The 13,808-nt window shown below is 41.5% G+C and overlaps 1 protein-coding gene across 2 annotated transcripts in view; it reads right to left on the reverse strand.

Annotated features, from left to right (window-relative positions):
- The window catches only part of s-cup (spermiogenesis-related protein stanley-cup), a 147,850-nt gene that overhangs the window by 49,387 nt on the left and 84,655 nt on the right, over window positions 1–13,808 (reverse strand). Inside the window, exon 1 of one of the 2 annotated variants that reach the window (XM_083139300.1) lies at window positions 3,382–3,682. The exons of the other annotated variant lie outside the window; for it this stretch is intronic. Coding sequence (XP_082995426.1) covers window positions 3,382–3,605 — 224 coding nt within the window. The 5' untranslated portion in view covers window positions 3,606–3,682. Of the gene's footprint in view, window positions 1–3,381; window positions 3,683–13,808 lie in introns of those variants that run through there. 2 annotated transcript variants of the gene reach the window in all.

The following is a 13,808-nucleotide window of genomic DNA, read 5'->3' on the forward strand; positions in this document are numbered from 1 at the left end:
GCCTATCTGTGCATACAATAGACTTAAACTTTAAACAAATCGTGGACAATTGTCGTTAAGCTTGCCTCAGTCAGTGTTGCCAAGATTTACGTCAGCCAGTCCTTGTGATATAGTGGTTAGCGTAGAACAGCGATTCCTAACTGCCGATGGGCGTGCAGGTGTGTTCAAGAGTGGACGACATATTTGCAAGTGGATTGTGTTTCCGTTGTCATGGCAACTAAGAATCTCTCTCTCTCTCTCTCTCTCTCTCTTCCTTCCTGCCTTTCTCTTTCTTCTTTTTTTCCTGTCTCTCTCTCTCTCTCTTCTTCATCTGTCTTCCTTCTTCTTTTTCTTTCTTGTTCTTCTGTTTTTCTGTACATTTTTCCATCCCTTCCTTCCATCCATCCTATCTATTTCACATTCTTCATTTCTTTCTCTTTCATTCTCTGCATTCTCCTCCGTTTTTCTATCTTTCCCCTCAATTTCTGTCTCACAATATTTATCCATACCTTTATTTATTATTCTTGCTCTACTAGAGATAACTTTTACGAGTCTTTACACTTTATGCGAAGGTTCAAGAAAGAATAGACCAAAGCGACACGCTTTACTTCGAAAGAAACCTCCAGAAAAGAAATGCAAGCTCTTGTACGTACCAAAGCAACACTACACCATCACGTGCCGTTTGTTGCTTACGTGTCGGTCGGACGGAGTCGTTTCTTAATATCATGCATCGTGTCGCTTCGGTCTTTTGGTCGCGCATGCTCTGTGAATGCTTTCTTACAGACTGAAACTGCTCGCATCCCTTCGGTCTGAAAACTGCCTTAGAAATATTTATTTAACTCCAGATCTTATTAAACTGATGAGCAGTGGCGGCGATTGGGTTCCAAAACCAGGGGGGCAAGGTGCCAAAATTGGGAGGGGGCGCAAAGACAGTATATTTCCCTTTGTATAAACGGTGTTAAAGGCGGAGCTACTGCGGAGCATGCGCATTCATCTGGTACCCCCTCAGAACATCCGGTTACGCTTACGGTGCTATGGACGATAATATGAAAAGGCAAATTGGAGATTCTTTTACAAGAAAATAGGGCGTCAGCTGTGTAGCATATGGTTGCCCAGTTCGATCGGGAACAAATTTATTGAGTCAAGTATCACTTCGTAGGTTTCCGAAGGACGTACAGACGAAACCTGTTGATACAAGCAGAACGAAGAAAGGATTGGTACCCGGAAAGGATTTGTACGACTTGCATTTTGTTACAATCATGTTGATCGTTTATCTGCGTATTGTGTTGTGGTGAAAAGCGCGCCTCTTGGAGAGGTTTCAAACCGAAGCGACACGCGACAGCAGTGGTTCGTACCGAAGGGACAAGCGACACAGTCCTATTTAGTCTATAAATAAGCATTTACCGCTCATGGGAAATCAAGTCTCAGGCGGCACAATACACGCCATTGGGAATCTGAATCTGTTGTGTCGCTTTGGTTCGAAAAATTTCATTGTCACTGAGGATTCACTTTTAAGTGACACGGAGATTACACAACGAAGCGACAAGCAACAGCCCCTTTACTCTAAACGAAACAATTCACCTTGCATACGAGTACAACAGACCGAGGCGACACGATGCATGGTACTGTGAAAACAACAGTCCAGTCCAAGCGACACGTGCATTTTCTCGTGGTGAATTGGTTCGAAAGGAAGCTTTCAGACTGCAGCGATACGTGTCTCTTGGAAACCAACATTCAAAAATAAACAACACTTTCCGAATTAAAGCGACACGACAAATTGCAGGTGTCGCTTGTCGCTAGAACTGGGCCATTTTATCAATACCGTGCATTGTGTTGCCCCGGCCTGTTATTTGCGCAAGCGTGACTGGTGAATGATTTGCTTTAGATCGAATGCTTCTGTGGCCTAAACCGGAAGTTCCGGGGGGACCGGGCAAGACCTCACCAATGTTTATGTTTACATTTTTAACACGGTCCATATAAGGTTTAGCATAATTTGGGGGCAAAAGTGGCAAAAGGGGGGGGACTGCCCCCTCGCCCCCCTAATCGACGCCACTGCTGATGAACAATCAATACTGAATGACCGATAGTCTTGGAGTACCTTTGTGGGTAAGCTTTGACAACATTTTTGAAACGCATGGATAGAGGGACATCTTAATTAGAGAAAATAGTGTTTTGTTTTTATGAAATTGGAACAGCATATTCAGCTACAGAAGCCATTTGTTCCACAGAATGACACGCGAGAGAAACAGTCATATTTGTATCAGAGGTCTTATTCAGTGCTTGGAAGTAACTAGTTACTAGTGAAGCACTCAAAAGTAACAGATACTACTGTAACTACTCTCTGATTCGGAAATCTCTGGAGCAAGAGAACGAAAATAAATCTATGCGCAAGTAGTGACACCAGTGAACTCGTGAGAGGGGAAGTGAGTGCAGCTACCAGCCGTTTGCAGCACTGCGCGCTGCTTTGCTCCACCCACTCGATTTCTCCCCTTCTCTTCAGTTATGCGCGACTTACTCCACAGATTCCAGAGACAGATTATATTTACTTTTAAAATTACTTTTCAAATACTGAGTTACTTTTTAAAAATGAGTAACTATAACAGTAAGTAAGTTACTTTTCAAAAAAAGTAGCTAACTGTAAATGAAGGCCTCATCATACGGAACTGGATTTACAGTAGGAATGCCCTAGTTGGCGCTGGACTGGAAAAGATGGCGTGCCGAATGGCTGCTACACTGTTTTTTTACGACTAGACGGTGTTTCAATTGCAACTTGCTTCTCTGCTAGATGCTGTGTTAACAACCAATCACAGTGAACATTCGGTCATGTGCATTCCTTTATGTTCGCTGCTTGATAAAAAACTTAACAGAAATGAGGTGCATTATTTAACATTTAGGAATGTATCCAAAGCAATGAGATTTGAAAACGGCAGATGTGACTAGCCGATAAATAGAATCTTTATTATTGCTACTGTATAAAGTTTGACAAATTTTGTTGACCAAAAATATTTTTTATGAATGAATGCTGTGAATCTCATGTATAAATGTACTCGAGTTTATTAAAAGCATGTTGACTACACAGCCAATTTCTAGCACATTCTTTTCATTTAATTTTCGCAATTGCAGGAAAATATCATCAGTAGATATTATAATGTTCTTCCTCAAGTCGCTCGTCCGCGCAGTGCCTTGTGGGAACAAAAGCCTACCAAGTATGCTAGTATCGTGTGAGGTGAAAAGTAGCAGATGGGCATGTAGCACGCAACTAGTTCCACTGGAAAATCCAGCAGAAATGCTTATAAAACGAAGTTTCCGAACACTGAGTATGTCTACAGTGCAAACAGAACTGTGGGCTGGTGCGTCGGTGCAGTGAAGGGTGAGAACTGATTGTAAAGGGTTGCTACTCACCCTCCGAGCAGGACATTGACATTGCCTGCACCGCTCACAACCTTCCCATGCGACATATTCTTCTCGTGTTGCCGTTCTGAGAAGTAGGGAGCGTTGAAAGCGCCTCTGACAATCATACCAAACCAAGATCGATGAAAATTCCTCACAAGCAGCCACCATTTCTTGTCCAGATTATCGAACAACACAACCGAGTTATTACACCTGACAGCACTGCGTTTAGGCATACTCGTGGTTCCATATTCGTCCCCTAAAATTTCCTTTTAGGGCGAAAACACCCGCTGCATTGCCACTAGATTATCAACTCCGAGTGGCACGCAAAGAGAATTGAGGGGAGGTTCCGAGGGGGAAAGGGAAAGAGAAGTCACGAACACGTGACTTGTTGTGGCCGAAGCACGCAATCTTCTCGTCTGCCGACAGGTGGACTCCGTGGCTCGTGACGTCACTGCATTATAATGGGCGGAGCACATTGGACTTGATCATCTTAATGTGTGTAAATAGCAAATCCTTTTACCTACTTATTTTGTGCCGAAGGGAGTGGCTTCTTATGGAATAGTACAGATCTGAGCAGACTGAGCGATTGCTGATAGGAAAACAAAAGTGTATCGAGATGGTAGACACGTGTTGAATGTTGCTGCATTTGTTACCGCAAACAAAGTACTTCCGGCAGCAGGATGAAGCGGATAAGACTTGTGTTAAAACTCGGGTGTCCCGTGAAAGAGGGGGAGGGCTGCTCAAATAACATCTGAACTATTAATTGTGAAGGAAAGCGAAAATATCACTGATTCCGTGAGAACTTTGTGTCGCCCCATTCAACACATGTTTCTTCAAGCACAAAAATGTTCAATCTGTGTTGCAATAATCTATGTTGAAATCTTTTCTCTTAAAAATGTTAGATTTCTGTCTGTTAATACCTCTATAGGTAAAGGATTGTTTAACTTAATTCTTGCAGAGATGCTGAAACTATGGATATGTAAACAACCATGTAGTTACCTTGGAAAAATGTTAACAGATTTTTGATATAAAAGAGCAAGACCTTTGTAAGCCAGCGGGACATTCTCCTGGTTGGTGAAAGGCTGATGGTTCAGGGGACGTTCGGGAAATATCTTGCTTCGTTCTTCGGTTCGGCTGGTGTACTTGTACACTCAAAATCGAATGAAACGTCCCCCCTTACGGTTATGCAACCCGGAATTTAATATCATCTAGTTTCGCCAGGAATAGCAGCTCGCGAGAAGCGTAGTGTTTCCAACTCTTGAATCTAGCCACAGATTCACGCAACCGGGTGGAGATCTTGCTTTCCTCTTGATTTGATTTTAACGGACAAGAAGTTTATTTTGAGAATGTCTCTGGTAATAATAACAAGTGTTATTAACATTTATGCTTGAGTTTTTTATTATTCTTTTACCACTTCCGAACGAATATGTGAAGATTTTTTTTTTCATTTTGCAATAACGCTTTCGGCATTTTTCCTTCAGTTATTCTTTTTGTTTTTAAATTTTTGGCGACATCTGATTTGGAAAAAGTTCCACGAAGTTTGTTTTAAGTGTAAATGCATCTGGACATACAGTGTAGAGTGGGATTCGAACAACAAATATGAGCTTCCGTCGTGAATCGAACCAGCGCTCCTTTCATTATGTTTTCTTTCCACGTTTATTAAAATTTGCTTCCTTCAGCCTACTTCCGATTGTCGTATATTTCAATTCGTATTCCCGTTTTTTTTCATTTGCATTGTTCGAGCCGTGATAACTTTCTCTCTTTATCTGGTTATTCGAATACTTTTATACTTAATTTTTTTTCCTTTTCTCGATTTTCCCTTCGCACTCATTACAGATTTCGGTATCGCGCTTTTCCATATTTTCAGTAATTTAATTCTTTGACTATTTTTAATTTGCCCTTAGTCCGAATCAAGAAAATATGTTAGGAAATGTTTCCCGTGTAAATCTTATTGTATGGTGGTGTAAAATTGATGCCAGCTTTTTCTTGCGATAAGGGTTTTGAAAGTGCAAGGGTCTCATTTATTAACCATGGTGGGAAGTGGGGGGGGGGGGGCGGAGGGGTGCCAGAAACCTTCCAGTCGGAATATGCCTGAAACGAAAAGTATAGATCGACCACAACGAAAAAAATCCTTGGGACGAAAAGTACCCGCGCAGATCTCCCTTCTTCCCTTCAGCTCGGGCCATAAGGAAGCATGGTCCACTCTCCCCCGCCCCTCCTCGCGGGAGTACGGTGCACAGGAGTCGTGGGTCTGCGCAGGTTGTTTTGCTTGTGGTTCCACTCTTCCATCAGCATGTGGGTGCTGAGAAGGCTATGCTATCTGCGAGTGAGGGAGAGGGGGTGACGAGCAACACTGCCACAGCGAGTCGCTGTAAATGATTTCATTGTCTGTGCTGGGTGAAACCGGTTCTTGGTGCTCCTACACTTTTCCGATACATTTCTGCCAGCCTTTCATATGTTCCAGATTCGAACTCTGGTCAGGCATGAATGTATCACTGAGTTTGTCCCGTCACAATTTTATAAATTGATAATTCATCCGTATTATCGCGATTAACTCAAGAGGCAGAAGAGTGATGTAAAATAACCGAAATAGAAATTGATGCATTTGTGTCTGGTGCTAGCGTAACGACGAAGTTAACTCTTTATAAATGATGAAATAGGTAGCCCTTGCGATAAAAAAAACACACACACAAAAAAAAATCCGACTTATCGCTGATCTCTTACTACATTTGGAATACAGCCAAGAGCGATGTAAAGCAATGCAATTACATTGTGAATGTTTCACATCCTATAGTCTTTCTTTTTCTCGTAGCGGGGGCGGGGGTTCATTCATTACAAATATCTAGGAATGGATTTAGCAGCAATCCGTGATATACTTAAATATCATAACATGCTGCGCAGCCAGGGTTCTTGGGTCCTAGCCTCTGATAATGAGTTTTTCTTTTTCGTTGTTTCTTCAATCTTCATCAATTTCCCTGAAGCATCATTCATCCTCTGTCGCCATTGGCTATATGTAAAAGTTGACATAAAATTAGTAAATTTTGAAAAGAAAACACAAGGATCTGCTTTTCTCATAGCTCGCCAAACATGCACATTTCTGTATTTTATGCTTTCAGCGCTATCATTATTCTTGGCAGGCAATGGAATTGAAGCAACTCTCACAACTAACGTAAACTACATATCACTCAGGCATGACAATTCTCGCGGGCAAAGTGGATTTTTTTGGCACATGGTAGCGCAATAACTATCTTCTGGCCTAGATTTAAATCCGTACTTTTTATTCCAGTTGAGTGATTGACTCACAATTTTGCCATTGAAGGTTTGGGTTGCATTTGGGTTATACGTATTGTGTTTTTGGTGCGCTAGGAAAAAGCAATCCAAAAGGTTCGCACTGAACAGAAAATTGTGTGCTTTTCCTCTCTCTCTCTCTCTCTTCCAACTCCGTCCCTCTCTCTCACCCCAAGTCCCCACTATTTAGGTAAACTGTTGTTAGAAACATATTTTCCGAAGAATATCCACATTGAAAATAATATTCCCCAATTGTTTTGATAGGGCATTTCTATTGCTCCGAACGAATTATCTCCGTAAGAGGACTAGGGCCTCCCCTATGGCGCAATCGTAGAGTCGTCACATTTCAATCAAGGGGTCCCGGGTTCGATACCCGGTGGAGGAACATAGTGGTTCGGAACCCACTATAAACTGTAGGTCCAGTCCCAATTAGCCTTTCTGTGCACTAGTGGACTTAAAAAACAACAATTCAATTCAATTCAATTGAATCATCTTATCAATATTTTTAAATCTGCATGCTCCTGCTTAATTTAATAGATTACACATTTATATTCATTGCGGGCAGAAATGTGCGAGAAAACAATGCATTTTTTTAATGGAATGCATGAGTCAATAATAATGTATATTTTACGGTATATACTCTTTTATATTGCATTGATTCAATAGTATCCTTATTTCCTAAAGCAAGCGTGAGTTTCTTTGCACACACCACACAGGCCCTGCTTGACGTAAATCTCAGATGCAGTAACTTCACGGTTGCCTTTGCCACCACGCTTTGGCTTTAATTCGAGCCCCGGTAGGTGCTTCGTTCGAGATCCTGCAGCAGTTTTACTCGTATCTATGCCTTGAGCATGTCACTTGCAACGGAACCAATAAAATGAAACTTTCTGCACCGGAATGGGCGTGAAACTCTACATGCACCAATGATAAGCTGTTTTCAAGAGGCATGTGCCACGTGCAGCATGTCCCTTCGGTCCGAATGTTCCTTTACGATATCATTTCATCATGCCTTACACTTCGGAATTTCCAAGAGAGGAGATAGTCCGCATGTTCTTGTGCGGGGGATCTGCTTTCAAGAGTAGATTGGCCAGCGAAGTCTTCCAATCGAAAACATTTGGGCGTTGATGGTGAGAGAGTGGGAACCTAGACAACTGAGAACAACGGAAGCTCTACTGACTCACGTGTTTGATGTTTCGGAGAGTTTAAGGAGAAGACCAAACATCTGCTCGTGGAATCCTTGCCTCGTCGACTAGATGATGTGCTTGAATCCAACGGCGGGTGAACACAGTATTGAAACTCCGCACTGTTTAACCGATGTTCTTTGCTACATCCCAGAACAAAACTAATAATTACACACATCTCCATATGCAACTTATCTTTCCAATTCTTTCTTATTGATACCTTGGTGCTCTTGCTTAGTTTTTCGCACACCTGAACCATTATATTATATTCTATAATATTAATATTCACATTATTGACAGATTTGATTCACATGAAATTCAAATGCGCAGCACACATGCACCCATTCCTAACACTTAACTGTTAGTTACATTACACCTATCACGTTGCCACAGTTCTAAATCAGGGGTGTCCAGGGGGAGGGGCATTATGGCGCAGACTGTGGTGGAAATTTGACTGAGTAAACAGGGCACAAGTTGAATTACGTCATCAATTAGCCATTGCTGTTATACAAATAGTCATTTGTAGATTGTCAGGGGAATTGTTACGGGTAATAAGTAATATTGGTGGGGGGGGCGATTGATTGATTGATTTGATTGATTTAGTTTATTTTACTTCGCGTTTTGTGCCTCTTGGCTAATTTGCGAAGATGGGGATGAGTGATGAAATGATGAAATTGATGAATGGACATTTACAAACAACCAAGCCCGACCAGGATTCGAACCCGGGACCCTTGGCGTCGCAGCGCGATGTGCTAACCACTCGGCCACAGGGTCTGGCGGGGGGGGGGCGATATCCAACTCTTACATATTAGGCCTTAGATTGATAGGGAAATTATGGTGGGCGATTAATGAAGTTAGTGAGATTTTAAGGTAGCGGGATTGATAATTATTTGGGGGGCAGGGAATCCCAAGTCTTGTGTATTACTATTACGTCTTAGATTGCTTTTTTGGAGGGAGCAATATCAGCAGGAAGTCTAAAATTGGCATGGAAATTTTGTTGGGAAGATTGAGTATTAAATTTGAGGTGGAGGGGAGGGGAATGAAGTTTTGATAAAATGGTATGTCTTAGATTGTGAAGGGATTTCTGACGATTAAGAAATTGACAAAGATCCGGGCGGGACTCGAACCCGGAACATTCGGTGTCTGGATCGTTAGTCCACCACTAACCGCGCTTGGCCGCAGAGCCGGTTCTCTTTGGTGGCCAAGCGCGTTAAGTGGTCCACTTCCGATACCACGAAATTTCCGGGTTTGAGCCACAGCTTCAATATTGGTATCATGGCATCAATTTAATCTAATCGTCACTCATCCTCATTAGCCGAAAGTGGCAGAAGAGCGACTTAAAATAACAAAAGGTACAAAAACAACTTTAACACTCTAGTAATTTCTGATGTATAGATGCGTATTAGCTTTGATTGTTGACTCTTGAATGATAAGCTTACGATTATTATTGTTAATATAAATTGCCATCCATCAACAGAAGGACGGACCAATCGATCATTTAATTCATGTCGTTTTTTTGGTATTTGTTGTCCCTTCGGATCAGCTTCGAAACCTAAGGAAATTATTAGATGTTTGTCTGAAGTTAGTGACAATGGTTCTTTAAATTCCTGTAGCTCTTTCAGCCGACGCGGGAACCACCTTTATGGCAGTGATCCTCTGTTGCCGCGTTTACCTACGAAGGAACTCGTGGTCAATCAACCAATTAGGCCTACCGCTTGGGCAAGAAACGATAACTTCACAAAGCCCTCTTCTCGGAAGTAGCCAGCAGGGAAACAGGATTTTGTCACAATAACCCTTTTGCTCTGTGAATGAACACCGGTTCTAACAACGTTTCTACTTAATTGGATATTATCCATTGTTTTTCCTTTTGATTGAACATATATTCTATCTATATATTTCGAGACATTTCAAGAGATCACCTCTTCTCTCATCTTCAGGCGAACAATTTTTGCTATGTTTGTAGTGTGATTGGAACTGTGACAGTCCATGATTTTGCTCCAAATCCGGTCCGCTAAGCAACCAGTCTTAGATGCCCATTCGAAATCGACAACTATAGAGCAAAATATGTTTGAAGTTAAGATCTTATTGAATGAAACATAGCTCGACTCACCCTCACATTTGCATTTTTTTAGATAACTTGCATGCACTTCGTATAGAAGACTGAAAATTCACACTATTTCGCATGGCAAATAGACCTTATTCCAGCTTCGCTGAAAGTTCGATGTATGTAATAATTGTCAGTCATGACGTTCAACGCCCTCTGCGCGTGTGTTGTGATGGGTTACCGTGTTTTAATTCCATTTCATGCTCAGAAAGGCTACCCGAAGTGGGACCTACAGTTGAAAGTGAGATCCGAACCACTAGGCGGTTGTGTCTCCACCAGGAATCGAACCTGGGACTCCGTGATTATAGGGGTTTAACGAGTTCATGGCTTTACAGTTTCGTGAATTGAAGGAAGCCAAGGTGAGAAAAATGTGAAGAAATGTCTTCTACACGGAACTAACTATGTGTGTGTATGTATGTATGTAAAACTTTCTAGCACATCCATTTTCCTACCTTCATTTTATCATCATTACGTTGAATTTTGCACCAGTGATTTTTCACTACGTTCTAGGTCACGTCACTTTGAGTCGTAAAGTATTGTCTGTAATTTTAGCCTCTCACCCAAGAATTTTTAAGGTGGGAGAAGGGAGGTGGGACTCAATTTCTGGAAAAAATAGTGCGAGTTCAATTGAGAATACGAAAATGGAGCGGAATGATTATATTGCTAAAATATCTTCAGGAAAGTAAAGCCTAAAATTGAATTCTGCCTCTGAGTGAGTCCATGATATTGTTTGTTTGAAGGTAATATATTAAACATGACTATCAGCATAACCGAACGCATATAATGAGATGATTTATTAGTGTTACCAGGCTAAAGGTGTGGAGTGCGGCCTGTTGCCTCCTTCATTACGGAATTCCACATGTAAAAATTGATCCGCTCTTTTTGCGAGTAACCATTATAGGCTTAGACCAAATTCTGGCGTTTATATTTCAATTCACTTCCTCAAAAAATCCTTTCTCGATTGACTAGATTTTAAGCGGAGCGTCATTCAGTTGTCTGTCAGTGTTCTTTTTTGCAGAAGCAACAGCAGCTCGCTCGCACCCACAGTGCCCCGCCCACTCGACGAGACGCGTTGTCTGTGCAGTGCAGAACAGTGACAGTGTTGCCTCTCTATTCGATCTTTGTATTCTCCTTTGCCTGCCACTACACACACATTTCAGACAATTCTTCCCATACAACAAATGGAAAAGCAATCAGGCAACTGTTAAATGGCTCTTTTCTAGATTTTGTATTAACACTTTCCACGGTCAAGATATGTTAACTTGGTTCTGTTTCGTATTCCCACCATTTGGCTTCGTGCAGCAGGGGTTTATATTGCAAGCTTTAAAAAAAAAACGTAGGCAGGTATTTTAACATTTTAATTTTCATCAGTTGCATGATTGTATGAAAGAATATGGTGGAAAAATACACTACTTAAGACAATATCACTAATAATAATTGGCCGCGTCTGTGCCCGAGCGTGGTAAGCCGTCGGCTTTTGATCTCGCTGCCGAAATTCCCGGGTTGGATTCCCGGCCTGGGTATGATTGTTTATGAGTGTTCCTTCATGCATTTTATCATACACTAATCCTCATCGTTGCGATTAGCCAAAAGTAAAGTCAAAAAGAAAGATAATACTAGTAATAATAATAATATGAATCTAGCCCCCATGGTTTCTTTATGACTGTCCTCTTATCAATTTCATCGAGTCATCATTCATCCTCATTGTTCCGATTAGCCAATAAATGGTAGAGATGCTGCGAAAAATAAGATGTAAAATAATAACAGAATTTTCTCCGCAGAAGAAAAAATAAATGCTCCAGAACACATGCAATACAGGAAAAGAGTGTCCTGTAATGTGAGTCTGTAAACCAAATGTAACTCACGAATGAAGAAGTTTACGTGAAGGTTTCGTCTTCTACGAAGCAATACAGGCTTGGATGGCGCAATGGTATCGTCGTCGCCTTGTAATCAAGGAGTCCCGGTGGAGGCACAAAGGGGTTCGGATCTCACTTTAAACTGTAGGTCCAGTCCCGATTAGTCATACTGTGTATTGTGGACTTAAAACACCAAATCAACAACCAACCTACCAATACAGGGTTGGAAACACTACAGTTATAGGTTTGGAAACACTGCTCTTCTCGGGAACTACTCTACCAGGCGAAACTAGATGATATAAAATTACGGGTTGCATAACCGTAAGGGAGTGCGTTTCTTTCGAATTTGTGTGTACTCCATTCGGCAGATATTCCACAACCCAACTCTGAATAATGTGTTCTCCTGCATCATCAAAAGACCAGGGTTATAAACTTCGGTACAACTAATAGGTTTAGGCCTACAAGTTGTATCGGATGAATTGTCTGTTTGAAAAGTGTTTGTATATCATCAGAAGTTTAAATAAATCTCCTAGTGAGAGATCTGGCTGATCTTTTATTCCTAACCAATATAGAATAATTAAAAATAAATCCTGCACCACAGACCACGCAAGGGCTTGGTCCTTCTAACCCTAAGAAGCTTTTGAGAAGTCCGATAAAAGGGTTGTAACCGACGAACATAAAGCCCTAAAGGCAGAAGGGGCGTGTCAACTTGTTCTTCTTTTCAATTGCAAAGTTGTCTTACGCAGGTTACGGCGTTCCTTGTGATCAAGGGGTCCCGGGTTCGAACCCGGTGGAGGCACATAGTGGTTCGGATCACAATTTAAACTGTAGGTCCAGTCCTGATTAGCCTTACTGTGCATAACGTGGACTTAAAACACCAAATCAATCAATCAATTGTCTTATGCAGTGAAGGGGGCAGATTATAAGGGAGACGGAAGGGCAGTGTCCCCCTCCTTACGAGACTTATAATACCAAAACCAAAGAGTTCCTCCCCGATAACGTCGTTGCTTTATAATCAAGAGGCCACAGGTTCGATATCCGGTGGAGGGGCATTGCACTGTAGGTCAGTGTTCACATGAAGGGAAATTTCCCTTTATGAAGGGAAATTGGAAACAAGTTTTGAACTAAATGGGATGAAAAATACCAAACTTCCATGGAAATTTCAAGACACTAAACTCAAAAATAGTACAGATTATGTACTATTTATAAATATTATTTTTAAAGGTTTTTAGTGAAGGGAAAAACAGTGCAAAAAGGGAAATTTTGCCCTTGGAAAGGGAAATTATGCCCTCAGATTGTGGCAACACTGCTATAGTTACATCCCCGATAAGCCTATATAAAGTAGAATTAAAACTCAAACCAAAAGCAAGGAAAAATTAACTAAAGATAGCGAATAGAATAGTGAAATGTTAGCAGTAATGGTGCTTTTAATAAACAAGTGGGAGTAGAGCGGACGGTAATATTTTTTTCGGAAGTTTTCGCGCCTTCCCTGCGAAACTTTGGCTCACCTTGCACGTTTGAACACCACTGTTCTACAGCCTTAACCGAATATTTGTCGTTTGTTACATTAACTAAATGGATTGATTTATTTTACTTCGGTTTCTGCCGCTTGCGGATAATCGCGGAGATGACAACGGTGATAAGATTAAATTGTGGAAAGCAATGTTGCAAACATACGTGGAAAAGACACACTACGAGCTTTACTGAGAATTACACTGGATGTGAGTTCAGACGCCAGAGCCTCGTTAGTATGTAACAATGCAGTGCAAGGTGTACTACGCTAAACTATTGGTCGTTTCTAGATTTTGCATAAACGAGGCAAGTCGACCTCCGTGATGGAGCGGCTAGCACAGCGCGCTACGACGCAAGTTAACCCGAGTTCGAATCCTTGTCTGGGAATGGGTGTTGTTTGTAAGCGTCTATTCATCAATTTCATCATATCACTCATCCTCATCTTCGCGATTAGTCAAAAAGTGGCAGAAGAGGCAAGGAAAATAAACCAAATTA

This window comes from Lepisma saccharinum, chromosome 17 (assembly GCF_977018435.1).
Source record: "Lepisma saccharinum chromosome 17, izLepSacc3.1, whole genome shotgun sequence".
Classification (NCBI taxonomy): Eukaryota; Metazoa; Arthropoda; class Insecta; order Zygentoma; family Lepismatidae; genus Lepisma; species Lepisma saccharinum.